The sequence below is a fragment of the Xiphophorus maculatus genome, chromosome 12, assembly GCF_002775205.1.
Source record: "Xiphophorus maculatus strain JP 163 A chromosome 12, X_maculatus-5.0-male, whole genome shotgun sequence".
NCBI lineage: Eukaryota > Metazoa > Chordata > Actinopteri > Cyprinodontiformes > Poeciliidae > Xiphophorus > Xiphophorus maculatus.
The window spans coordinates 22933530-22957725 of NC_036454.1; the positions used below are offsets into that span (position 1 = coordinate 22933530).

At 38.4% G+C, this 24196-nt stretch overlaps 1 protein-coding gene across 2 annotated transcripts in view; it reads right to left on the reverse strand.

Annotated features, from left to right (window-relative positions):
* The window catches only part of LOC102218111 (rab11 family-interacting protein 1-like), a 38578-nt gene extending 14629 nt beyond the window's left edge, over positions 1-23949 (reverse strand). Inside the window, exons 1-5 of one of the 2 annotated variants that reach the window (XM_023344086.1) lie at positions 23256-23949; positions 15820-16256; positions 14766-15687; positions 11615-13288; positions 10897-10999 (exon numbers count right to left, since the gene is read on the reverse strand). In XM_023344086.1, the coding sequence (XP_023199854.1) occupies positions 10897-10999; positions 11615-13288; positions 14766-15687; positions 15820-16256; positions 23256-23605 (3486 nt within the window). In that variant the 5' untranslated portion in view covers positions 23606-23949. The remainder of the gene's footprint in view (positions 1-10896; positions 11000-11614; positions 13289-14765; positions 15688-15819; positions 16257-23255) is intronic. The other variant, XM_023344087.1, reaches the window with a different exon arrangement.
* Positions 23950-24196: the final 247 nt, after the last annotated feature.

The following is a 24196-nucleotide window of genomic DNA, read 5'->3' on the forward strand; positions in this document are numbered from 1 at the left end:
TGTCACTGTAATTTCAGCAAAAATGAGAAAGTTTGGGTCGCTTAGAGGCAAATTGTGGACAAACCGTAACTGGTATCGACGAGCCGTCTTCACTTTCGAAGAGATCACAGACGTATCTACAAAATGAAATTTGAATGGCATTTCTAGGTGAATTTGTGACGACACAGCAAATCCTCAAAAATAGGGTATTTCTAGGATTTTTCCCATTGAGTTATAATGGGGTTTTTTTCGTAGTTTTTTGCGAATTATGTCGCCACGTTTACCCCAAATCCCACCACAAGTAATAGCTCCAATGGCGTGAATTTTCTGCACGTTTTGATACCTCATTTGTAGGTGTGCACCCAGCGGTATGAGCCGCATTAACGGTTACGGAAGAAAAATAAAGAATTATAATAAAGAGACGCTTCTCTCCGACAATAGTAATAGGTTCCTGCCATTGCTTTGCATGGCAGGCCCCAACTAGAAAATTTCGGAAGAAATTTAGCCGGGGCCTGCCAAGGCGCGGCCGTGGAGTTCGGGCCCGGCATCGTCGCGCCACAAATCGGCGTCGACGCCAAAGAACGCCGCGACGTAAGCAGTGGCACGCGGAGAACCGCAAGAACGTTAAGCGAGGCGGACGTGCACCGTTCGGTACGATTTAAAATGTTGTCAAGGCTTTTATTTTGGAAGTTTTGTTAAACTTCATTTCAAAGGGCCAAACTAATCCCATGCGTAATAGTCCTTGGGTTAAAATAGTTATATAATGCTCAAAACACAAGTAGCTGATGTAAAAATATTCAAGGCTTTTATTTTGAAATTTTCAGTATGCTTCATTTCAAAGGGCCAAACTAATACCACGTGTAACAGTGCTTTGGATGAAAAAGTCAAATAAAGCCAAAAAGAGCAATTACGTCATGTAAAATTATTCAAGGCTTTTATTTTGAAATTTTCAGAATGCTTCATTTCAAAGGGCCAAACTAATACCACGTGTAACAGTGCTTTGGATGAAAAAGTCAAATAAAGCCAAAAAGAGCAATTACCTGATGTAAAAATATTCAAGGCTTTTATTTTGAAATTATTATTATGCTCCATTTTAAAGTTCCAAACTAATCCCATGTGTAACAGTGCTTTGGATGAAAAAGTCATATAAAGCCAAAAACAGCAATTACCTGATGTAAAAATATTCAAGGCTTTTATTTTGAAATTATTATTATTCTCCATTTTAAAGTTCCAAAGTAATCCCATGTGTAACAGTGCTTTGGATGAAAACGTCAAATAAAGCCAAAAACAGCAATTACCTGATGTAAAAATATTCAAGGCTTTTATTTTGAAATTATTATTCTCCATTTTAAAGTTCCAAACTAATCCCATGTGTAACATTGCTTTGGATGAAAAAGTCATATACGGCCAAAAAAAGCAATTACCTGATGTAAAAATATTCAAGGCTTTTATTTTGAAATTATTATTATTCTCCATTTTAAAGTTCCAAAGTAATCCCATGTGTAACAGTGCTTTGGATGAAAACGTCAAATAAAGCCAAAAACAGCAATTACCTGATGTAAAACTATTCAAGGCTTTTATTTTGAAATTATTATTATGCTCCATTTTAAAGTTCCAAACTAATCCCATGTGTAACAGTTACTGAGTTAAATCAGTTATATACAGCCCATAGCAGCAGTAGTTCTAAAGGCCAGTTCTCAGTCCTGATCTGTTTCAACTGAGGATAGATAGAACTACAGCGATGCGTATTCGTAGTCCAAATCAGCAGCCAATAGCCTCTTGAGTTCCGTTGCTATGGCAAATAATGGTCTCAGCAGGTGTGAGCTGTGAGCTGTGAGCTCTCAAACACACAAGTGTGTTTGAGCAAACACACTTTACTGAAAAAAAGCATTGGAAACAAATCCTTCTTGTTCGGGAACCGTAATACATATTCGAAAAGCGTTTCGAGCGTATGACAGTTCAATGTGTCTTCTGCGATAGTCCCGAGATTCATATCTGTACCTCACTCAGAGCATTTACAGTGATGAGAGAAAGAAATGTTGTGCCCATATCTGATCCGAGGTCGGCTGTCACTGTAATTTCAGCAAAAATGAGAAACTTTGGGTCGCTTAGAGGCAAATTGTGGACAAACCGTAACTGGTATCGACGAGCCGTCTTCACTTTCGAAGAGATCACAGACGTATCTACAAAATGAAATTTGAATGGCATTTCTAGGTGAATTTGTGACGACACAGCAAATCCTCCAAAATAGGGTATTTCTAGGATTTTTCCCATTGAGTTATAATGGGGTTTTTTTCGTAGTTTTTTGCGAATTATGTCGCCACGTTAACCCCAAATCCCACCAAAAATAATAGCTCCAATGGCGTGAATTTTCTGCACGTTTTGATACCTCATTTGTAGGTGTGCACCCAGCGGTATGAGCCGCATTAACGGTGACGGAAGAAAAATAAAGAACTAGAAAATTTCGGAAGAAATTTAGCCGGGGCCTGCCAAGGCGCGCCCGTCGGGCATGGGCCCGGCGTCGTCGCGCCACAAATCGGCGTCGACGCCAAAGAACGCCGCGACGTGATCAGCGGCACGCGGAGAACCGCAAGAACGTTAAGCGAGGCGGACGTGCACCGTTCGGTACGATTTAAAATGTTGTCGAGGCTTTTATTTTGGAAGTTTTGTTAAACTTCATTTCAAAGGGCCAAACTAATCCCAAGCGTAATAGTCCTTGGGTTAAAATAGTTATATAATGCTCAAAACACAAGTAGCTGATGTAAAAGTATTCAAGGCTTTTATTTTGAAATTTTCAGTATGCTTCATTTTAAAGTTCTGAACTAATACCACGTGTAAGAGTGCTTTGGATGAAAAAGTCAAATAAAGCCAAAAAGAGCAATTACGTCATGTAAAAATATTCAAGGCTTTTATTTTGAAATTTTCTGTATGCTTCATTTCAAAGGGCCAAACTAATACCATGTGTAACAGTGCTTTGGATGAAAAAGTCAAATAAAGCCAAAAAGAGCAATTACGTCATGTAAAAATATTCAAGGCTTTTATTTTGAAACTTTTGTAAAGCTTCATTTCAAAGGGCCAAACTAATACCATGTGTAACAGTGCTTTGGATGAAAAAGTCAAATAAAGCCAAAAAGAGCAATTACGTCATGTAAAAATATTCAAGGCTTTTATTTTGAAATTTTTGTTAATCTTCATTTCAAAGGGCCAAACTAATACCATGTGTAACAGTGCTTTGGATGAAAAAGTCAAATAAAGCCAAAATGAGCAATTACATGATGTAAAAATATTCAAGGCTTTTATTTTGAAACTTTTGTTAAGCTTCATTTCAAAGGGCCAAACTAATACCATGTGTAACAGTGCTTTGGATGAAAAAGTCAAATAAAGCCAAAAAGAGCAATTACGTCATGTAAAAATATTCAAGGCTTTTATTTTGAAATTTTCTGTATGCTTCATTTCAAAGGGCCAAACTAATACCATGTGTAACAGTGCTTTGGATGAAAAAGTCAAATAAAGCCAAAAAGAGCAATTACGTCATGTAAAAATATTCAAGGCTTTTATTTTGAAATTATCAGTATGCTTCATTTTAAAGTTCTGAACTAATACCACGTGTAAGAGTGCTTTGGATGAAAAAGTCAAATAAAGCCAAAAAGAGCAATTACGTCATGTAAAAATATTCAAGGCTTTTATTTTGAAATTTTCAGTATGCTTCATTTCAAAGGGCCAAACTAATACCACGTGTAACAGTGCTTTGGATGAAAAAGTCAAATAAAGCCAAAAAGAGCAATTACGTCATGTAAAATTATTCAAGGCTTTTCTTTTGAAATTTTCAGAATGCTTCATTTCAAAGGGCCAAACTAATACCACGTGTAACAGTGCTTTGGATGAAAAAGTCAAATAAAGCCAAAAAGAGCAATTACCTGATGTAAAAATATTCAAGGCTTTTATTTTGAAATTATTATTATGCTCCATTTTAAAGTTCCAAACTAATCCCATGTGTAACAGTGCTTTGGATGAAAAAGTCATATAAAGCCAAAAACAGCAATTACCTGATGTAAAAATATTCAAGGCTTTTATTTTGAAATTATTATTATTCTCCATTTTAAAGTTCCAAAGTAATCCCATGTGTAACAGTGCTTTGGATGAAAACGTCAAATAAAGCCAAAAAGAGCAATTACCTGATGTAAAAATATTCAAGGCTTTTATTTTGAAATTATTATTCTCCATTTTAAAGTTCCAAACTAATCCCATGTGTAACATTGCTTTGGATGAAAAAGTCATATACGGCCAAAAAAAGCAATTACCTGATGTAAAAATATTCAAGGCTTTTATTTTGAAATTATTATTATTCTCCATTTTAAAGTTCCAAAGTAATCCCATGTGTAACAGTGCTTTGGATGAAAACGTCAAATAAAGCCAAAAACAGCAATTACCTGATGTAAAACTATTCAAGGCTTTTATTTTGAAATTATTATTATGCTCCATTTTAAAGTTCCAAACTAATCCCATGTGTAACAGTTACTGAGTTAAATCAGTTATATACAGCCCAAAGCAGCAAGTAGTTGTAAAGGCCAGTTCTCAGTCCTGATCTGTTTCAACTGAGGATAGATAGAACTACAGTGATGCGTTTTTGTAGTCCAAATCACCAGCCAATAGCCTCTTGAGTTCCGTTGCTATGGCAAATAATGGTCTCAGCAGGTGTGAGCTCTGAGCTGTGAGCTCTCAAACACACAAGTGTGTTTGAGCAAACACACTTTACTGAAAAAAAGCATTGGAAACAAATCCTTCTTGTTCGGGAACCGTAATACATATTCGAAAAGCGTTTTAAGCGTATGACAGTTCAATGTGTCTTCTGCGATAGTCCCGAGATTCATATCTGTACCTCACTCAGAGCATTTACAGTGATGAGAGAAAGAAATGTTGTGCCCATATCTGATCCGAGGTCGGCTGTCACTCTAATATGACCAAAAATGAGAAACTTTGGGTCGCTTAGAGGCAAATTGTGGACAAACCGTAACTGGTATCGACGAGCCGTCTTCACTTTCGAAGAGATCACAGACGTATCTACAAAATGAAATTTGAATGGCATTTCTAGGTGAATTTGTGACGACACAGCAAATCCTCAAAAATAGGGTATTTCTAGGATTTTTCCCATTGACTTATAATGGGATTTTTTTCGTAGTTTTTTGCGAATTATGTCGCCACGTTAAGCCCAAATCCCACCAAAAGTAATAGCAATCATGGCGTGAATTTTCTGCACGTTTTGATACCTCATTTGTAGGTGTGCACCCAGCGGTATGAGCCGCATTAACGGTTACGGAAGAAAAATAAATAAAGAGACGCTTCTCTCCGACAATAGTAATAGGTTCCTGCCATTGCTTTGCATGGCAGGCCCCAATTATAATAAAGAGACGCTTGTTGGGTGTAGAGTAATAGGTTCCTGCCATTGCTTTGCATGGCAGGCCCCAACTAGAAAATTTCGGAAGAAATTTAGACGGGGCCTGCCGAGGCGCGCCCGTGGGGTTCGGGCCCGGCGTCGTCGCGCCACAAATCGGCGTCGACGCCAAAGGACGCCGCGACGTCACCAGTGGCACGCGGAGAGCCGCAAGAACGTTAAGCGAGGCGGACGTGCACCGTTCGGTACGATTTAAAATGTTGTCGAGGCTTTTATTTTGGAAGTTTCAGTATGCTTCATTTCAAAGGGCCAAACTAATCCCATGCGTAATAGTCCTTGGGTTAAAATAGTTATATAATGCTCAAAACACAAGTAGCTGATGTAAAAGTATTCAAGGCTTTTATTTTGAAATTTTCAGTATGCTTCATTTTAAAGTTCTGAACTAATACCACGTGTAAGAGTGCTTTGGATGAAAAAGTCAAATAAAGCCAAAAAGAGCAATTACGTCATGTAAAAATATTCAAGGCTTTGATTTTGAAATTTTCTGTATGCTTCATTTCAAAGGGCCAAACTAATACCATGTGTAACAGTGCTTTGGATGAAAAAGTCAAATGAAGCCAAAAAGAGCAATTACATGATGTAAAAATATTCAAGGCTTTTATTTTGAAATTATTATTATGCTCCATTTTAAAGTTCCAAACTAATCCCATGTGTAATAGTCATTGGGTTAAATCAGTTATTTATTGCTCAAAAGAGCAATTATCTGATGTAAAATATGTCAAGACTTTTATTTTGGAATTTTTGTTAAACTTCAATTCAAAGGTCCAAACTAATTCCATGTATAACAGTCATTGGGTTAAATCAGTTATATAATGCTGAAAACGCAAGTAGTTAGCAAAATGCTAATGTTAGCATCATTGCTGTCACTAGCATGTGGGACATCACTAGGATGTTCTCTATAATGGACTTACTCCATTCAGTATACTAAACATGGCTAATAAGTCCAATAAATAGCTAATAGCTTATTTAAGCTAAAATGCTAATGCTAATGAACTGCCTTGCTGTGCAAGGCAGTTCCCTAACCTGAGAGAAACAGATAATGCAGAATAATATTATTGCACTGCCTGCGGCGGTGCACTAACCTCAGGGGCATGTTGAGGCTTTTATTTTGAAATTTCAGTATGCTTCATTTTAAAGTTCTGAACTAATACCACGTGTAAGAGTGCTTTGGATGAAAAAGTCAAATAAAGTCAAAAAGAGCAATTACGTCATGTAAAAATATTCAAGGCTTTTATTTTGAAATTTTTAGTATGCTTCATTATAAAGTTCTGAACTAATACCATGTGTAACAGTGCTTTGGATGAAAAAGTCAAATAAAGCCAAAAAGAGCAATTACGTCATGTAAAATTATTCAAGGCTTTTATTTTGAAATTTTCAGTATGCTTCATTTCAAAGGGCCAAACTAATACCACGTGTAACAGTGCTTTGGATGAAAAAGTCAAATAAAGCCAAAAACAGCAATTACCTGATGTAAAAATATTCAAGGCTTTTATTTTGAAATTATTATGCTCCATTTTAAAGTTCCAAACTAATCCCATGTGTAACAGTGCTTTGGATGAATAAGTCATATAAAGCCAAAAACAGCAATTACCTGATGTAAAAATATTCAAGGCTTTTATTTTGAAATTATTATTATTCTCCATTTTAAAGTTCCAAAGTAATCCCATGTGTAACAGTGCTTTGGATGAAAACGTCAAATAAAGCCAAAAACAGCAATTACCTGATGTAAAAATATTCAAGGCTTTTATTTTGAAATTATTATTCTCCATTTTAAAGTTCCAAACTAATCCCATGTGTAACATTGCTTTGGATGAAAAAGTCATATACGGCCAAAAAAAGCAATTACCTGATGTAAAAATATTCAAGGCTTTTATTTTGAAATTATTATTATTCTCCATTTTAAAGTTCCAAAGTAATCCCATGTGTAACAGTGCTTTGGATGAAAACGTCAAATAAAGCCAAAAACAGCAATTACCTGATGTAAAAATATTCAAGGCTTTTATTTTGAAAATATTATTCTCCATTTTAAAGTTCCAAACTAATCCCATGTGTAACATTGCTTTGGATGAAAAAGTCATATACGGCCAAAAAAAGCAATTACCTGATGTGAAAATATTCAAGGCTTTTATTTTGAAATTATTATTCTCCATTTTAAAGTTCCAAAGTAATCCCATGTGTAACAGTGCTTTGGATGAAAACGTCAAATAAAGCCAAAAACAGCAATTACCTGATGTAAAAATATTCAAGGCTTTTATTTTGAAATTATTATTATGCTCCATTTTAAAGTTCCAAACTAATCCCATGTGTAACAGTTACTGAGTTAAATCAGTTATATACAGCCCATAGCAGCAGTAGTTCTAAAGGCCAGTTCTCAGTCCTGATCTGTTTCAACTGAGGATAGATAGAACTACAGTGATGCGTATTCGTAGTCCTAACCAGCAGCCAATAGCCTCTTGAGTTCCGTTGCTATGGCAAATAATGGTCTCAGCAGGTGTGAGCTCTGAGCTGTGAGCTCTCAAACACACAAGTGTGTTTGAGCAAACACACTTTACTGAAAAAAAGCATTGGAAACAAATCCTTCTTGTTCGGGAACCGTAATACATATTCGAAAAGCGTTTCGAGCGTATGACAGTTCAATGTGTCTTCTGCGATAGTCCCGAGATTCATATCTGTACCTCACTCAGAGCATTTACAGCGATGAGAGAAAGAAATGTTGTGCCCAGATATGAACCGAGATGGGCTGTCACTGTAATTTCAGCAAAAATGAGAAAGTTTGGGTCGCTTAGCCAAATCCCACCAAAAATAATAGCTCCAATGGCGTGAATTTTCTGCACGTTTTGATACCTCATTTGTAGGTGTGCACCCAGCGGTATGAGCCGCATTAACGGTTACGGAAGAAAAATAAAGTTCTATAACTAGAAAATTTCGGAAGAAATTTAGCCGGGGCCTGCCAAGGCGCGCCCGTGGGGTTCGGGCCCGGCGTCGTCACGCCACAAATCGGCATCGACGCTAAAGAACGCCGCAACGTAATCAATGGCACGCGGAGAACCGCAAGAACGTTAAGCGAGGCGGACGTGCACCATTCAGTACGATTTAAAATTTTTGTCAAGGCTTTTATTTTGGAAGTTTTGTTAAACTTCATTTTAAAGTTCCGAACTAATCCCATGTGTAACAGTGCTTTGGATGAAAAAGTCATACAAAGCCAAAAACAGCAATTGCATGATGTAAAAACTATTCAAGGCTTTTATTTTGAAATTTTCAGTATGCTCCATTTTAAAGTTCTGAACGAATCCCATGTGTAACAGTGCTTTGGATAAAAAAGTCACATAAAGCCAAAAAGCGCAATTACCTGATGTAAAAATATGCAAGGCTTTTATTTTGAAATTATTATTATGCTCCATTTTAAAGTTCCGAACTAATCCCATGTGTAACAGTGCTTTGGATGAAAAAGTCACATAAAGCCAAAAAGCGCAATTACCTGATGTAAAAATATTCAAGGCTTTTATTTTGAAATTATTATTATGCTCCATTTTAAAGTTCCGAACAAATCCCATGTGTAACAGTGCTTTGGATGAAAAAGTCATATACGGCCAAAAAGAGCAATTACATGACGTAAAAATATTCAAGGCTTTTATTTTGAAATTTTCAGTATGCTTCATTTCAGAGGGCCAAACTATTCCATTGTGTAACAGTGCTTTGGATAAAAAAGTCACATAAAGCCAAAAAGCGCAATTACCTGATGTAAAAATATTCAAGGCTTTTATTTTGAAATTATTATTATGCTCCATTTTAAAGTTCCGAACTAATCCCATGTGTAACATTGCTTTGGATGAAAAAGTCATATACGGCCAATAAGAGCAATTACGTCATGTAAAATATTCAAGGCTTTTATTTTGAAATTATTATTATGCTCCATTTTAAAGTTCCAAACTAATCCCATGTGTAACATTGCTTTGGATGAAAAAGTCATATACGGCCAAAAAGAGCAATTACGTCATGTAAAATATTCAAGGCTTTTATTTTGAAATTTTCAGTATGCTTAATTTTAAAGTTCCAAACTAATCCCATGTGTAACAGTTACTGAGTTCAATCAGTTATATACAGCCCATAGCAGCAGGTAGTTCTAAAGGCCAGTTCTCAGTCCTGATCTGTTTCAACTGAGGATAGATAGAACTACAGCGATGCGTATCTGTAGTCCAAATCAGCAGCCAATAGCCTCTTGAGTTCCGTTGCTATGGTAAATAATGGTCTCAGCAGGTGTGAGCTCTGAGCGCTGAGCTCTCAAACACACAATTGTGTGTTTGAGCAAACACATTTTACTGACAAAAAAGCATTGGAAACAAATCCTTCTTGTTCGGGAACCGTAATACATATTCGAAAAGCGTTTGCAGCGTATGACAGTTCAATGTGTCTTCTGCGATAGTCCCGAGATTCATATCTGTACCTCACTCAGAACATTTACAGCGATGAGAGAAAGAAATGTTGTGCCCAGATCTGAAATTCTATTCAAATACATGGGAGAGAGCCTCAGACAGCCTCAGAAAATCCTGTCGCATGACTTTGCTCTGAAGCACCGTGACAGAAAACCGTACGGTCTAGATAAATTTCGAAAACATTTTACCGGAGCAGACAGGCGTATCAATGTCAGGACCGATTTTGATACTAATCGTGCGATATTTGTGGGCGTGATGGCGATTTCAAAAATGATTTGGGTTGAAAAAGTTGTCTTCATCTCTCACTCTAAGCAGCCAGAAACGCACTCTAACTTGAGCAAAAATGAGAAACTTTGGGTCGCTTAGAGGCAAATTGTGGACAAACCGTAACTGGTATCGACGAGCCGTCTTCACTTTCGAAGAGATCACAGACGTATCTACAAAATGAAATTTGAATGGCATTTCTAGGTGAATTTGTGACGACACAGCAAATCCTCAAAAATAGGGTATTTCTAGGATTTTTCCCATTGAGTTATAATGGGGTTTTTTTCGCAGTTTTTTGCGAATTATGTCGCCACGTTAAGCCCAAATCCCACCAAAAATAATAGCTCCAATGGCGTGAATTTTCTGCACGTTTTGATACCTCATTTGTAGGTGTGCACCCAGCGGTACGAGCCGCATTAACGGTTACGGAAGAAAAATAAAGAATTATAATAATATTAAAGAGACGCTTGTTGGGTGTAGAGTAATAGGTTCCTGCCATTGCTTTGCATGGCAGGCCCCAATAATAATAATAATATTAAAGAGACGCTTCTCTCCGACAATAGTAATAGGTTCCTGCCATTGCTTTGCATGGCAGGCCCCAATTAAAGAGACGCTTCTCTCCGACAATAGTAATAGGTTCCTGCCATTGCTTTGCATGGCAGGCCCCAATTAACAGAAAAACAAAATACATATTTGCACTCGAAGGTGTTGAAAATCTTTGAGGTTTTTAAATTTCCCCCCTCTGTAACATGTGTAATTATGGTTTACCTTAGTTTTTCCAGGGGTGGTGTCCCAAACTCTGTTCTCTCTTACAGCAGAAGAGCTGGTGGCTTGGTTCTCAGCTGAATTCAAGGGCTTCACTGGATGTGGCCTGTTGAAGAACAAAAAAAAAAGGTTTAAGTTACTATAAAGTCCACATAGGAGCTAAAGTGGGTAGTAATATTGTTAACATATTGTTCAAAATGTTAACAATAGATTATAAACAGATGTTAAAACCAATTAATGTAAAATTAAAGATCACATGTTATGCTTTGGAGGTTTCTAAAGCATTATTGCTGTTAGTCTGTTTTTCCATGCCTTGGACACATTTCTACCAAAGAGCTGCCTCAGTGCTGGATGGAGCAAGAAGAAGAGATGTTAAAGAGCAGAAGCTAAAAGAGTGTTTCGCAAGTAGAAAATAAAAGTTTAAATGGACCCCTTAGCCGTTCCCAAATGAAATTGTAATCTGTAAATAAGCATAATAAGGACTCCTGAAGAATCATCCACCGCAAAGTGATTCCAGACAAAAAAAAAAGTAGGAAAAAATCAAATCAAATCAGAATGAGGACAGTTTCCAAGAGCCAGGGTCAACATGACACCCAAGATCCATATGAGAAACCTCGCCTCCTGCCTCTGAATGCACCGTGTTGGAAACAGTTTGATCACAAGTGAATCAGAACAAAAAATTCCCAAATACAAACTCAGAAATCAGCCTGTTCGATCTCACCTGCGTGGACTCAATCCTTGTCCACTACTGACAGGTTGAGCTTCAGAGGGGGATACCCACGCTTTCAAGAGCGGTTTTCCCCCTGACACATTTTCTGCCTGTGCTGCTGGTTCCTCCAAAAGAATAGAGAGGGGCTGCGAGGAAGAAAAAGCTGAAGTCGCAGTAAAAGATTCAGCTGGTGATTGAGCCTCCTCCCCATGAATTTCAGGCTGCGGTGGGACAGATGAATTGGAGAGACCTCTTGCAGAGACCACCTGATTATCTGTGGGTAAGGCTGTCGCCTCTTTAGGTCCCGGTTGTTGCTTTGGCATAAAAATGTTCTCGGAGCGAATTGAGGACGGGAGAATCTTTCTTCTCGATGAATTCCTCCTTTGGAAGGCGGGACTGCCCGGGTTTGATTGCTCATCGTTTTTGCTGCTCTCACCTTGTTTAACTGATTCAAAGCCATTTACATCAGCAGATGATTTGTACTGATTTAAGGTGTTATCAGAATTATCTGGTATCTCTCCTGTTTTTTTAGGTTTCTGTTCTCTTTGCACGTTGCCTGAAACAATATCCACTTCCTGATCATGCTTCAGCTGTGCCATTGAGTCTTGAGGTAGGCGTTCAGAGCTGGAAAACTGATTAGACTGTGTAAAGTTCTCCTTTTCTTTCTTGTTCATGCCGCTCATGTTTAAACTGGACAATGCTTGGATGTTCGCTTTCGCAGCAGGTTCCTCTTCGTTTGCTGGCTTCGCGCCACTAGCCCTTTGTCTTGGTTTAGCTGTTGGTGCTTCTTTGTTCAAGGCGACTTTTCTTTGATCATCTGCTGGGGTTGTATCGGCAGCACTCAATCGACTGGGTGTAGGTGTAGCCTCAGATGAGGAATATGGCACTTTCCTTTCTCCATCTTTTGACTTTCCGGTGCTTGTGGAAGATGCTTTTACAGATAATGGGACTGGAGGTGAGCTGGACCTCAGCAGAGATTGAGGAGTGATCTTCTGACCGTGTCTCTGACTGGAGTCCACCACTGCAGGAGGGACCCTAGAGGCCATGTGCTGAGGCGGAGCAGGGGCTGCCACCTTTTTTGATGACACAGGTCTGGTCTCCTGATGTTTCTTAATATCAGGAGTCTCCTGTGTTACTTGCAACTGAGGACTTGGTCCCTTTACTGGTCCATCCACACTCATCTCAGGACCCATAAGTTCAGGTGTACCGTCTCTATGCTTCAGACTGAACTCAGAGACCAGATGGTCCCATTGAGTTTGGCCTTTCACACCGTGTCTCTTCTGGGGATAGAGCATGTTGTAATCCGGAGGAGGCAGAGAAACCTTCTTTTGCTGTGATCCATCATCCTCTACATACGCAGGGTTCTTGAACTCTCTGACAGGAACCTGACTTTCTTCAGGCTGGGTTCTGCGTGCAGAATATGAGGGTGGTTGGGTTGATCTCCTGTGATCCGCCATGGGTTGTGAAGATCCTTTGTATCCGACAAAGGATAAATCTTCTGTGCTGCCGCGAGGAGAACCAGATGGGCTTACGTTAGGTGGAGCCAATGATGAGTGCAAGCTGCAGAAGGTATTGGGGGAATCTGGTGGAACACTAGAAAGGGTAGACTCAAATTGGGCTGGGGAAGGACATGGCTGACTGGGGCTTTGGTAGTCAGCTGGTTCAGACTCCAAAATCTGAGGCAATCTGCCAGGGAATGAAAACAAAGGCCTACAAGTCAGTGTGACCAAAGTCGCTTTTAGCAACGTACAACCCGCCACCAGTTAAACCAGGGCATCACATGTCAAATTTTGAGAAAGGGCTTTATAACTTTGACAAAGAAAGTATAGAGATGCACCAATCAATTCTCAAGATTGACATGGAATAACAATAACCAGGTCAAATACTGAAAAAAAATCGGACATCTCCCCTGTTCACAAGAAAGACATCAAGTCAAAATCTGTGGTGTATTTTGGTCTTTACACCCATCTACGAACAAAATTTACTTTCAGGTGGGATTTATTTTTTGAGGTTACAAAAATCCCATAAAGTTGGGTATATACATATAAAATCCTAATTGTGGATATCCTCTAATATTCTTTTGAACTCAAACTACTACTTCTATTAGAGAACCTGCAGCTTAGGCTTTTTTTTTGTTTTATATCTGATGTTCTATTTCAATTTGAAAAAAAAAATTAAATTAAAACTATGATAAGTGTGTCATATTTCAAAGAAAAGTATTTAGTATTGGGTGGGAAAAGAGTAATTGGTGCATCCCTAATCAAAATAATGCTTCACACATAATAAAAAAAATAATAATAACAATTAGCAATTGTTGATCATAAAGGCCAACAACTAGACATTCTCGAGTGTAGCGCATCATGTTTCTATTTTTATAGAATGACTGTACAGAGATCATCACATATCAGATATAACAAGCAAAACAACATCTTGACAAAATGTGAAGAAACTGAATGACATTTAATATGACCTTGAAAGGACACAACCTTGTCCTGTTTATACACTGTAACCACTTAAAACCTTTTAGAAATCAAGTTTGAGTGTAAAACAAAAAGGGGAACAACAAAAACAATCTTACCATTTTGACCAAAAAGCCTCCAGATCAGTCCAAAAGACAAGCAAAGAAACGAAAAGAAAAGCTAAAAATCAGCCATAGTCTAGAGTTGCACAAAGAGAGAGATAGACGCCACGGCTTAGTGACTGCTTATGAGCTCTGGTCAGTCCACAACCTGTTCAGCAGCATCTTTCCTAACAACAGCCACGCCTACATTCAGCAGCGAGACAAAACTAGTTTAACAGGTCTGTCAACCACTGGCTGGCATTGTGAGCTGAGATAATGCAATTCGGCTAAAAAGGCAGAGTCACAGTGAATATGAACAGGATGAAAACTTGTGGAAGGACCCAGTTTCAGTGTTTTGCAGGGATGATAAATAGAAAAAGTGTAAGAGTTTCTGACTCTATGTTTCTAACATATCTGTGAATATTGCTCCAGTATATGTGTCAGTTTATGCAGTGCACTGCTTAGGTAAAAAAACAAAAGTATATGGCAGGGTATTTATATTTCAGTCAAGCAAGACTACAAGGAAAAGGCTCAGGGTCACAACGTTGCAGTGAATGGAATGACATAACTGGTGCAGTTTGGTGTAATCAGTGCAACACCTACCTGGGTTTGACTGCAGACACTTTGGCAGTACGGTTGAGGAAGAGCGTGGCAGAAGGTGTTTGCTGGTTGCGGCTGAATTTCTGGGGGTCAGAAGGACTTTCGTTGCCGACAGGTGGAGGATCTGAGTGAAGAGGGATGTTGTCAAATGGATTAGTGGAGTGGTGGGAGACGGGGAGGTCAGGGCTCTTGGACTCTGGTGCTGCAGGAGGCTGCTCATCTTTGCTTTGCCGTTGCACCTCGTCCTTCTTGTCCTCCTTCTTTCTGATCATCCCGAACAGAGATGACAGCCTTTCACTCATGGAGGCCTCTTCCTGGCGTTTCTGCTCTTCTGCTTTCCGGCGCTCCTCTTCAAGCTTCTGGTTCTCAGCTGCTTCCAGCCTCCTGCGCTCTTCTTCATTCCTCTTTTCCTCCTCTTCCTGTTTTCTCCTCTTTGCTTCATCCTCTAGATAGCGCCTTCTCCTCTCCTGCTCTTCCTGCTGCCTGCGCTGCTCTTCCTCCTGCAGTCTCTTGGCCTCTGCCCTGTATTTCTCCTCTTCCTCCAACCTCTTGGCCTCTGCGATGCGCTTTTCCTCAGCCTGCCTTCTATTCTCCTCCTCTTGATGGCGCCGTTGCTCCAGTAGTTCTTTATCTGCAGCATCATGACTGTATGAAGGCACAGCTACACTTTTACTGTCATCTGCAGAGACAGACGTGCGTTTGTGGACGTCCTCCACAGAACCCAGGCCTGAGCTGTTCAGACTGACAGTAGATCCGGTTTTAGCTTCGGCCTCCTCTGTGTACACGTGGCTGCCGTTGATGCACAGGTTGTTCTGCTCGCTGTTGCTGTGCTTGGAGCGGCCCAGTAAGGAGAACGCACCCACAGAAACCTTGCTGTCAGAGCTTCCTGTTCGCTTGTGCCCCAGGAGTTTGAATTTCTTTTTTCCTGCAGGAGGAAGGGAAGCATGATGTCATTGTATAGATGCAAAACACCACATTTAAATAGAACTGCACAGCAGAAGGAAGCCAGAAATGTCAACACAAACAGAGCACGCAGCATGCAGGGAGGTCAAATTACCTTCAGAGGAATCCACATTGAGGCCAGAGGAGCGGCTGGCAGAGAGCGATGAGTTCTTTTCAGGGAGCGTCCCGAGTGTGGACAACGACAGGGATTTGTTATGGTGCAAGTTTGATTTGGAGGCAAAGGGATTCTTGATTTTTGACTTCTTCTTTAGACCGGGAGACTGATTCAGTGACTGCGCATCAGCTTCCCCCTCACTGTCTGTGAGCACCTGGCTGACAGGGGGGACGATAGCTGAGACAGAGTCTGAGGGACCCTCCTTCTTTTTTCCCTTCACTTTGTCCTTCAGCTTAGAGAGGCGAGAGCGCGGCTTGTCCTGCATCGAAAGGTCGAACATGCTAGCTGACATGTTGTTTCTCATGAACTGGATATCTAGGAGCACCTCCCCTCGCACCTTGTCCTCCTTTCCAGTCTTGTCCACCAGTTTGTACCAGCTGTAATAAGAGCAGAATGTGACACATGAAATGACACCATTTTGTTTTATGACAAACATCTTCAAACGAGCTTTAATATGCACAGATTTCCTCCTGCAGCAAACTGTCCCCTTAATATGACACCGCAAATCAAACTGTGGCCTGAGACATTTATTAATAAAATCTGATTTAGATGTTAACATTGCGTCAGTACATACAGTTGATTTGTACAGAATACAGGAGGAATAATACTAGCTGAACATTTTTGGGACTGACTTTTATATGTGGCTAAGAAAAAAAAAAAAACCTAAACATTTCAAGAAAAATATTTTATAATAAGCAAAGTGGACATGAAATCTAAAATTTGACCATTTTTACCAACATGAACTCTGCTTCTCCATTCAAAATGCCCAAGGCTGATTTGTGGTCTATTCAAAACAACTCCATCCAACACAGGGCGCTCCCAAGGTCTAAAAACGTAAGAAGCTTATGACCTCATCAGCTGAAACGCTGAGAAAAAGGATTCGCTCGAATGCCTGTTAATTAAGAGATCCAGCAAGCTTTGAAATAAGTCATAATTAGTGGCTACCTTAGTTTGTCTTATAATTTATAGGTATAATCTTTGACGCTTTTAATACAGAAGTTCTACACAAATCTTAATCCTGGTAAAAATATTGAGAAAACTTTAAATTAAATACCAAATAAAAAAAGGCATTTTGTAAAAACATTTTGTTCTCTAGATGTCTTTTTACCAAAATTACTCAAACCTAAAATAACATTCGTTGAGAGATAGAGAGTTGTTGTAAAGGTTAAAATTGAATTTATTTTTTTTATGTTTTGTGACTAACAGCAGAAGAGCTCAGAGATGGTGTGTTTACTTAAGCCTGTCACTTTAGCTTTTCAGATTTCTCAAACTGTTTGCACCCTGAAATATTTTGACATATTAATTTGTTGCATTTCTTCAAGGTTCCTGTCAACGTCTCAGTTTGTGCGCTACAAACTCATTCTAACAAATATAACAGCTGCACAGTTTTCTGTCTTCGTTTTGTCTTGCTTTTGCATCTTTTTTTTTTTTTTTTTGCAAAACACTGATACATTAACGCCCTAGTTACCAATATAAATTACTTTTGGAAAAATGAGACCAAATGAGTTTCGAAAACATCAACACAATAGCCTCAAAACAATTGCCATAGCTGAGGGTGGGGTAAGAATTTGGAGCAGCTACATGACCTGAGCGCCTCGCAGGCATGAAGCTGATTAGAAACCCAATACTCCAACCATCGGATTGTGTAGTGAAATGTGGGGCACAAATAATAAGAAAATGATCCCCACACAGACAGAGGCTTAAAAAAAAATCAAAGTATTAACACTATACTATCAAACTAACACAGGAACTATCAAAATTTGAGCCTTAGGACACATGAAATGTTGTGGAAAGATGCCCAGGAGAGCTTTGCTTGACAAAATACCAGCGAACACAATCAGCTGAAGGTATGCTGTAAAGACAAGAGAACCCAAATTCCTCACTGATGAGAGCAGAAAGGTCACCCCAACCTGAAATACTTAAAGATAACGCTCTTAAACTAGCTTTACAAGGGTTTCAACCCAAGCTTGTTGGTTTTTTAATTTTCTCCACATGCACACTGCCTCTGTATTTTGACCTATAGTCTGTAAATAATAACACTGTGGGACCAGATAATATGTATATAATCTCATGTCCTGAAATATGAATCTCAAATCAATTAAATGTTTAATTTTAACTGCAAAAAGTGTTTTCAAGCATACCTGAAATGTTAGCAAGACAATGCTAACATTGTCTACTTCAGGTGAATACAAGTTAGGTTATATGAACAAAATAAAATGTTTAGTTTTATTTGGGGACATGTTCAAGTGGAAACAGTTATTAATGGCGTTAAGATACATTTTGAAGATAGAATCTAACAAGCTTGTTTTTAACCAGAGAAATTAGAACGGTGTGCATGTTATTAATTTGTGTCAAAATTACACTTTTTTTTTTTTTTTTACTGTGAATAGACCAGATACTGCCAACCTTAAAGGTTGTCTGCTGTACGCATGTAAGCAATGCAGTCAGGCTGTTATACATACATTGTTAGACAATTATAGAGTAAATTATTGTTAGTGGGCAAAAAAAGTTTAAGATAAGAATTGTGATTTATTATGAAGATGAACCCAAATGAAACTGATTCAAATTCAACTCATTCCCACACCCACTTTTAGCACCATAAGAGCATCAATAAATGTCAATATATTGGAAAATATGATTAAATGGAATTACTGCACAATGTTTATTTGCAAAACTTTACTCCTTAATGCATTCAATGTACCAAGCTGATGTTTCACCAAAATAATATGTTATCTTATTGAACTTAAAGGAATATTTCTTACTTTTAAAGTGACTACAGTTTAAATGATTTATGTTGGTGACAAGGTCAGTATTTTATGCTTTCTGGCAACAATAATGTAAGTAGGGTTGTTGGAAATCTACCATTTTAAATTACAGTTATTGTGAACAAAGAATCACAGAAATGTAAAATGATGCAAGTAAACTCGCAGAGACCAGACATTAAAGGTGATGTGACGACAATTTGAAAGAAAACTGAAGTTTGATCCAGCTTATCAATTTTTAGCAATGTTTGGCAAAACGACTTCTTCATTTAAAAAAAAAAAACAAGAATGAACATAAATTGTTGTTGTGGCTGTGATTTTGGATAAGAACTTTCTTGTGGGGATTTGTGCAGCGTCGTAGGTCTGTGTGAACCGACCTTTGAGCTAGCTCTTGTGAAGAGTGAACTTGGACAATACATTTGCTGTACAAAAATCTCACAAAGCTGGATTCGTTCTAATAACTTCCACTTCAAATACTTCAGGAATGAAATTAAACAACTGTCTTGGCGGATTGGCATCATCAAGCTTTGCACAGTTTGTTCCAGGTGATTTTGCGATGCTAGAATAGGTGCAAACAAAGCCAGACAATTGCAGCTTTGTTCAGGCAACCCAGTCCACACCCCAGTCTTTTTGTTGTGCAGCATCACCACTTATTGTCAGTAAGGGCAGGTAAGAGTGTTCTGGACAGCCCTTTTTAAAATGCAAACCAAAAACAAACAAAGTAATGAGGCTGGTAATTTCAGCTTTAATCACTCAAATTTGACAGTCATAGATATACTAATACTGTGGCAGAATGGCCAATATTTTCACTTTAATAGCTTTTCACTTTGAAGGGAGAGTCCTACAGCTCTCTGACTTTAAGTACAAATTCATGAATCAATGTTTTTCTTAATCAAACTCCTGAATGTGCTAATCTTACCCATATATTATTTGAGGAGATTAAGAGGTCTGCTTCAGACATGAATCAGTGCATAAAGGCTTGTCTGGAATGAACAAGTTAGTTATCTGCAGTCCATGTGGGATTGCTTCACTGAGTTTTCCTGTCGTAGCACACATCTAGACACCCTCTTGTGGGAATAACAGCCAGGAAACAAGTTTGGGAGTGAACCAACATTCCTCATGCACTTTCAAGCCTGCAGAGAGGATCTGTACAGCAATCAGCTGGAGTTACAAAGAGTCTAATTCAAATATTTCACATCCTCCCTAAACTGAAAAGGCTGAGTCAAACAATCCCTAATGAACCACAAGGAGAGGCCAATAACACTCTCCCAAGTCAGGCGAGAAATGGTTTGTTGCTGTTGTTCATAGCAATTACAGGAGGGCGGGCATCTAAAGTAAAAACGTTGATATGGTTATTAAAGGGATGTCAGGGTGTTTTCAAGTTCTGTTTGTTTGCATATAATAGAGCTTTAGCCCTGACGTTATGTGCTTACTGGTCCTGCTGAACAGGTTTCCTCTGTTAACTGTTAAAAGCACTTCTGTTTTAAATGTAAATGATTAACCTGAGACTGGGGTCAGACTGAGCAGGAACAAGCTAATTAAAGGAGCCTCACAAAAAAGATAGAAAATCTCTCTAATATTATGTCTTTACTGTCAAAATTCACTAATATTAAATTGTTAGGAGAAGCTTTCATAATAAATAAAAATCATTTTAAGGGCACTACAAGAAAGAAGTGTTCAGCTATGATTAAGTTCAGTGTTACTGCTGGGTGAGTTTGTTAGCTTTGGTCATACGTCAAGACAAGAAACTTTGAATGTAATTGCTATGCTCTGTGTTTACAAGAAAACACAGAGGCTCAAGTGTCTGGACACCCGACACTAGGGAACTGCAAGACCTGTAACTTCCCCCATGATGACCTCAGTATACTGGTATCTAGGAAAAAACATCCCAAGGCACTTTGCAAAGAATTATTGGCACAGTAGAATTTGGGTCAATCAAATTCACCCACCACCTCATTAATGTACAGTGGTGGGGCCTATTTTCCATCTTTTGCCTTCTCACCGAGATGTTGAGCTAAACTGTGGGTTTTGGGCAACAATTTATAAACTACTGATGCTCCATTTTATCAGCCAGTCACTGAAATTACCCATAAGTCACACATTGCTCAATGGCACTGTCTTCTGAGTATAGAAAAGAAATGTTATCAGATTTTTTTAATTATCATTATTATTATTATTATTATTATCAATAGTCATAGAGGTGTGAAAATCAGGTTTAGTCTGAGATTCTGGTTTTCTGCCAGTATTTCATCTGACAGCTGGAGATTTTTTTAAATGACTAAAAGAAAAAAAAAAGTAAAGAAAATTGGTGAGAGTTTCACAGACAAATCCCACAGAAAAAAAAATAATCATTTGCATTTATCTTTGAGCCAAATGCTTTGAGTATTTGGCTCAAAGGATTTTAAATTCAAAAATACTGATGCATTTGTAAAGAGAAATAGTGGACATTCTTAATTTTAATGTATGTATTGATAAAGAAAAAAATAAATCTGATTGGTCAGTATTTGAATTATTGACCTCCAATTGGTACCAAACTTGTTTAAATTAGCCGATAGGTGCATATTTAATTGTTTAATTATATTAAAGTTGACAGAAATGTATGTCTAAGCGTTACGATTCTAAAAAAGATTGTTTTTGAGAGGTCAGATCTGAAACACAACCTGAAATTAGTACCGACAAGTAAAACCCTAATCAGTGAAATCACAAGATAACCAAAGATGTCAACCTATGCTTCATAAATATGTTTAGAAGGATAATAAATTTTTTTATATATTCTAAAGATATTATTTACTACGGAAGTGCATATGGCATCCCAACGCCAATAAAAGAAAAATAATTCCTACTTGCAGTAACAAATTGTAAACAAAAAAAGATTCAACAGCATATCTCAACTTTTGTATAAGAAAGAACAGAAAAAAAGGCTCCCTTTCAGGTAGAAAACAAAGACTTCAATGTCACACACTGTCTCAGCACAACAGGGAGGAAGGACAGTAATCTAACACCACACACTTCAAGGAAAAAGCAGAGCATCCAATTCCTGTCTGCACACTAAACCTTGTGGGAGTCTGAGTGAGCAATGTGGGTAGGGAGAATGAAGGAGAAGGAAACAGCAAGATCTGAACTTCGACACTGAGCTATAAAAACAACCTGAGCAAACATTAGATATCATAACCAATGAGGTCATTTCAGAGCAATATCTAGGGATCTCCTGATTGTGTGGTTACAAAAAACTTTCAGTCTCAACTCAGTTTTTCAAAAAGGTCATTTTAAAAATAAAGGCAAATCATGAAAACACATCAAGAGTGACGAAAACACAGAGTCCAAATTAGGCTTCTTTTATTTGTACATTTTCTAACAAAAGAGGGTGTAAGCCTTCCAATTCAACAATCGGGAAGTGTTATTTTTACCGTGGCTACACTCACACCGTACGTCAAACCACGAATGTCATCCTGCTTTATGTAATGCACATCTGGGTGTGGACACATGCAGTGTACACATCTAAATGCGTATGAGTGAGATTAGCATGGTGTGAGGATGACTCGTAGAAAGGCCTCTGTCATCAAGTCGGATGACTTTGACTTCAGACCAATTTAACAAGTAAAAGTTCCAGACAAATATTTGGAGCTGGTCTAATGATGACAGACAAAGCAGTGAAATGTTTTCAATTTTTTTCTATGAGACATGCAGGAAAGAACAGTTAAAACATTTTCATAAAAAAAAAAACAACCCATAAATACATTCCTGCTTCTTTTAATTTTAATACAGTTCACACTTTCATACGGCTTAATTATTATACGCCTTCCCTAAGCAGGCCTAAAACCCATTACCTGCTCAACCATGATGGAGCTGGCAGGTATCTAAAATATTAATTCAGAAGATAAACCCTTGAGGACTGGAAAAGGACATTGCTGGCCTCAATAAAACTCAGTATCTGAGGTATTATTCTAAAGGTGCATGAAAGTTCAACCCAGATCAGGTTCCTCTTTTAAAAAAACAAAAAAAAAACAGGTTTTAGTGGAGCAGGTAGGTAAAGTAAAGAGGACATATTGATAAAAAGTACTAAAGTCATCTTTAGAAGAGCTGTTTCACTAAATAAAATGACTTGGAATTAAAGTTAGTTTTAAATGATCATTTCTTGCTTAATTTATTTAACATTTTAATATTCACATGTTAATTTAATTTGATATTTATTCTACATGTTTTTTACTGTATAGTGCAATTATTTCAGATATAAAGTTATTTGAATGGGACATTTTCTGAGTTTCTTTTTTACATTTTAAATATTAGGTTTAGACTGAAAGTTATTGTTGCTTTTTTTGTTTTTGTAAAATTTTACTGTTTTGAAATTCGGAAATAAATGTATTGTGATGGGTCTTTCTTTGTAAAAATGTACTTTTAGTGTACTAAAGTTACTCTGGTTGGTCATTTTTTTTCCTTTGTAAAGTATAATTGTTAATGTAACAAAGTATAGTTTTAAAAATGAGAAGGTATAGCTACTAGCTGTGTATCTATGTGTTTTAGGATGAATCTTATTAATCATAATCAAAACTGGACTTAAGGAAATAATAAAAATGTTTGACCCAATTTGAAGAAAACGTCTCTGAAGCCACTTACTCCGTCTTCGTGCGGGACTTGTTTGCATGATGGTCCGTCAGGTTGATGACGGCCTGGCCCAGGAACTTGTCCAGTCCCACCTGGGCACGGTGCATGACTATAACGTACAGCGTGCAGCGCTCGGCATTTCCCGGGTGGAAGAGCGGGAGGTCAAACGATGCCTCCTCTTTCCACACCGGAGCGACACACTTCTCCGCCACCGAAGTGGAGAACTTGTCTTTGGCCACCTGGATGATGGCGTAGGCGTCGTTGGTGCCATTCTTGCCCTTGGTGCGCAGGTTCCGAGCCTGGTGCACCGTTACCACAACACTCGTTGGGAACAACTGCTGGCTCTGGTCGAGCAGAGACATCTCTAAAAGTCCGGCAAGTTTGACTAAAAGTTGACTCGGGTTGTGTAGTAACAACAACTTAAAACGTTCAAGTGCTGGTCGTGAACTTTTAGTTCTTCACCTTCGCCGTCCTCCGTTGTTGTAGGTGGCCGATTACCTCAGCGTTTGTTCGGTTCAGGAAGCTCGGTGTCGTAAAAGTCCACCTTCCTACTTCACCCTTACAGACCGTTTTATTAACTTCTGGTAAACATGGCGCTGAGCTAGCCAAGATAATACATCTTTTACTGAGTGGCTTTCTGTAGAGCGACTTATAAACACAACTCCCTCTTTAAAGCTCCGCCAAGTTTCACAGCTCACTTCCCTGATGCCATCAAGTCCCCACCCACAGGTTTGCATACGGCCCTCTGATTGGCTGAAATAAGAGTCAGTTCTTTAAAGTCTGACTATGATTGGACAGAGAAAATGTTGTGAGTACCGTTAATTTGTTTGTCCCACTGCTGTGGACTAAATAGGAAATTAGACGGTATATGACAAACCACAATATATTTATGCAAATTTTCATTTTCAAACACAAAACAAGTTAAAAATACAGTACAGACCAAACGTTTGGAC